The 5,269-nt window shown below is 41.6% G+C and overlaps 1 protein-coding gene across 1 annotated transcript; it reads right to left on the reverse strand.

The window, feature by feature from the left end:
• Positions 1 to 3,698: 3,698 nt before the first annotated feature.
• On the reverse strand, positions 3,699 to 4,631 carry LOC135827510 (uncharacterized protein DDB_G0271670-like; the record flags this gene model as incomplete). The annotated part of the gene is made up of 1 exon (XM_065339996.1): positions 3,699 to 4,631. A coding segment is annotated over one exon (933 nt), but the record flags the coding sequence as incomplete, so codon positions are not given.
• Between the last annotated feature and the right edge of the window lie 638 nt (positions 4,632 to 5,269).

Below are 5,269 nucleotides of genomic sequence, written 5' to 3' on the forward strand. Positions count from 1 at the left end.
TACTACTACTACTACTACTACTACTACTACTACTACTACTACTACTACTACTACTACTACTACTACTACTACTACTACTACTACTACTACTACTACTACTACTACTACTACTACTACTACTACTACTACTACTACTACTACTACTACTACTACTACTACTACTACTACTACTACTACTACTACTACTACTACTACTACTACTACTACTACTACTACTACTACTACTACTTGACACAATCTTTATTAGGAAACTTGAAATGGAGATGTGAAACACAAATACAGCCATGTAGATGGAGCAGCAATGCAATACAATGTCCAAAAACTCAAGAATTCATTATCATGGGGCAATGTTGGGCAAATGTCTGTCAGGTACTATCACGCTCAGGCTGCCCGCAACCTGCACATCGTCGTGAAATTCATCCTGTTGCGGCGGTATGACGATCTTGAACCCCGCAAACAGGTGACTGCCCATCGCATAAGGCAGACTGACAGCTTACAACGGAGCTGACCCATGATAACCGATACGTGTAGGTCGACGTTCTTCTCAGCAATCAGGCATGCCAGTGTCTTCAGTGCCATTGAACATTCTCTGCCAATCATGCCCGAGGTAGAAAAAACTAGCGGTGTAAACGTACCTCTGTCAACTGCTGTCACCCGCTCTCCGTACTGGCGCTTCTTCATCCGTTCATGCGTTCTAAAGCCCCTTTCTGCATTTTCACAAGCACCAAGTCATTCCTAGGGTTCCCAGTAAAAGGGCAACGCCTGTTGGGAGTTCCCTAGTAAAATAATAAATTCTACTACTACTACTACTACTACTACTACTACTACTACTACTACTACTACTACTACTACTACTACTACTACTACTACTACTACTACTACTACTACTACTACTACTACTACTACTACTACTACTACTACTACTACTACTACTACTACTACTACTACTACTACTACTACTACTACTACTACTACTACTACTACTACTACTACTACTACTACTACTACTACTACTACTACTACTACTACTACTACTACTACTACTACTACTACTACTACTACTACTACTACTACTACTACTACTACTACTACTACTACTACTACTACTACTACTACTACTACTACTACTACTACTACTACTACTACTACTACTACTACTACTACTACTACTACTACTACTACTACTACTACTACTACTACTACTACTACTACTACTACTACTACTTGACACAATCTTTATTAGGAAACTTGAAATGGAGATGTGAAACACAAATACAGCCATGTAGATGGAGCAGCAATGCAATACAATGTCCAAAAACTCAAGAATTCATTATCATGGGGCAATGTTGGGCAAATGTCTGTCAGGTACTATCACGCTCAGGCTGCCCGCAACCTGCACATCGTCGTGAAATTCATCCTGTTGCGGCGGTATGACGATCTTGAACCACGCAAACAGGTGACTGCCCATCGCATAAGGCAGACTGACAGCTTACAACGGAGCTGACCCATGATAACCGATACGTGTAGGTCGACGTTCTTCTCAGCAATCAGGCATGCCAGTGTCTTCAGTGCCATTGAACATTCTCTGCCAATCATGCCCGAGGTAGAAAAAACTAGAGGTGTAAACGTACCTCTGTCAACTGCTGTCACCCGCTCTCCGTACTGGCGCTTCTTCATCCGTTCTTGCGTTCGGAGCTGGCTGATGACTTCCTGACGCGACAGCAAGCTTGCCTTTGGGTGTGTAACCCGGATGTCGAAAAAGGCATCTTGCTGTCTCGTCCAGAAGCCACAAGCCCGGATGTCCAGGCGGGCACCTGCCGAGCGGTTGGCTGTCCTCCCTTGGAGCCGCTCACCATCATATGGTAGTAGAGGCGGTTCCACCTCCACATCCCGGACCGCCTCACGCATCACGTCAGCCAACAAGTCCCGGATCTCATTGTGGCGTGCCACGGGGTAGCCCCCTGCCGGACACATCATCGCATGGTCTATTGTGTTTGCAGCACCACATACACAAGTCAGGGGGAGTCCGTCAGGCTGCAGGCCGTAGCGGATGCAGAACGCATCTCGGAAATCCGATTTGTTCAGCACCATCTGCATTTGGGACGATGGTTCCGCCGTTACCCAAGATGATACGCCCTTTTCCGCGGCATTCTCCACCAACAGCGCCTGTGTTGCTGTCAAATCCGGGCGCAATTCGCTAACGAGACCCGTGGCTTGGGCAGCTTTCTCTCTGCGAATACGCCCGGCCTCCTGCCGGCTGAGGGCTATTGCCTCGTTCAGCTGGTCTGTTTGAGTAGTTTCGTTGGTGCTTGTTGGATGTTCTGGTGGTTTTATGCAGGCCGCCACAGGAGCCACAATCTGTCTGGATGCAGAAAACTCTTTCTCGGCCTCCACCGAGGGCACAGGGATTGCCATGCCACCAAACCGCGCTGGTAGCGATAGCAACTTTCTCAGTGCCGACTCGTCCGAACACGAATGGCCGCTGAGCGCTGGCAGCAGCTTGTCCGTAATGGCGGCGTCGAGACGGGCCAGAAGATGCGCAGGGCAAGATAGGACGCGCAAGTGGCACCGCCACTTGGACACGAGGCCCTTTACAAACACCTCGTACGCAGCATGTGGCTGAGTGGTGGCCACCTCCGCCAGGCGATCAACCTGCAGCGTCCACTTGTCGATCAAATCTGTGATATACTCCTCACAGAAGACCGTTGTACCGAGTGCGCCGCCAAGATAACGAGCACCCTCGGTCACAACACGAATGCACTACTACTACTACTACTACTACTACTACTACTACTACTACTACTACTACTACTACTACTACTACTACTACTACTACTACTACTACTACTACTACTACTACTACTACTACTACTACTACTACTACTACTACTACTACTACTACTACTACTACTACTACTACTACTACTACTACTACTACTACTACTACTACTACTACTACTACTACTACTACTACTACTACTACTACTACTACTACTACTACTACTACTACTACTACTACTACTACTACTACTACTACTACTACTACTACTACTACTACTACTACTACTACTACTACTACTACTACTACTACTACTACTACTACTACTACTACTACTACTACTACTACTACTACTACTACTACTACTACTACTACTACTACTACTACTACTACTACTACTACTACTACTACTACTACTACTACTACTACTACTACTACTACTACTACTACTACTACTACTACTACTACTACTACTACTACTACTACTACTACTACTACTACTACTACTACTACTACTACTACTACTACTACTACTACTACTACTACTACTACTACTACTACTACTACTACTACTACTACTACTACTACTACTACTACTACTACTACTACTACTACTACTACTACTACTACTACTACTACTACTACTACTACTACTACTACTACTACTACTACTACTACTACTACTACTACTACTACTACTACTACTACTACTACTACTACTACTACTACTACTACTACTACTACTACTACTACTACTACTACTACTACTACTACTACTACTACTACTACTACTACTACTACTACTACTACTACTACTACTACTACTACTACTACTACTACTACTACTACTACTACTACTACTACTACTACTACTACTACTACTACTACTACTACTACTACTACTACTACTACTACTACTACTACTACTACTACTACTACTACTACTACTACTACTACTACTACTACTACTACTACTACTACTACTACTACTACTACTACTACTACTACTACTACTACTACTACTACTACTACTACTACTACTACTACTACTACTACTACTACTACTACTACTACTACTACTACTACTACTACTACTACTACTACTACTACTACTACTACTACTACTACTACTACTACTACTACTACTACTACTACTACTACTACTACTACTACTACTACTACTACTACTACTACTACTACTACTACTACTACTACTACTACTACTACTACTACTACTACTACTACTACTACTACTACTACTACTACTACTACTACTACTACTACTACTACTACTACTACTACTACTACTACTACTACTACTACTACTACTACTACTACTACTACTACTACTACTACTACTACTACTACTACTACTACTACTACTACTACTACTACTACTACTACTACTACTACTACTACTACTACTACTACTACTACTACTACTACTACTACTACTACTACTACTACTACTACTACTACTACTACTACTACTACTACTACTACTACTACTACTACTACTACTACTACTACTACTACTACTACTACTACTACTACTACTACTACTACTACTACTACTACTACTACTACTACTACTACTACTACTACTACTACTACTACTACTACTACTACTACTACTACTACTACTACTACTACTACTACTACTACTACTACTACTACTACTACTACTACTACTACTACTACTACTACTACTACTACTACTACTACTACTACTACTACTACTACTACTACTACTACTACTACTACTACTACTACTACTACTACTACTACTACTACTACTACTACTACTACTACTACTACTACTACTACTACTACTACTACTACTACTACTACTACTACTACTACTACTACTACTACTACTACTACTACTACTACTACTACTACTACTACTACTACTACTACTACAGTCTGTATGTGAAGGGAATCCTGGTCGCCTAATTCAAAATTACACCTGAAACTTGGCAGGTCCCTGGCACCGAATTGTTAATGCACCTAAATTTACATGTTTTACAGTAGGGCTTTCAAATGCAAAATCATAACGTGAAGCAGCTTGCCATACATGAACATGTACTTCAAGTACATTATTGTATAACGCAGAATCTGATCGTTATTCACAGTCATCAATAATGATCATAATAACTTTTAGTAATAGCTATGAAAAGTATGAATGCCGCAGACATCACCACGCACCATGACCATGTTGCGTGGTGATGTCTGCGGCATTCATACCTTTCGTAGCTATTATTAAAAACTTTTATCTCCACGTAGATTTTATAATATATTTTGCAGCCAAAAATGAGCATACATGTAAACCTAGAAAACGTGTTGACTTATTGATTTAATCACATAAAGCCCAACTCTGATACAGGAAGCGCCCAGGCATGGCTGGAAGAGATTCTTGTTCTTTATAGCAATGAATTATGATAAATGTGCTCTCATAATAGTCGCTTCACAAACATTGCAACCAAAGTA

This window comes from Sycon ciliatum, chromosome 11, assembly GCF_964019385.1.
Source record: "Sycon ciliatum chromosome 11, ocSycCili1.1, whole genome shotgun sequence".
In the NCBI taxonomy this organism is placed as follows: Eukaryota; Metazoa; Porifera; class Calcarea; order Leucosolenida; family Sycettidae; genus Sycon; species Sycon ciliatum.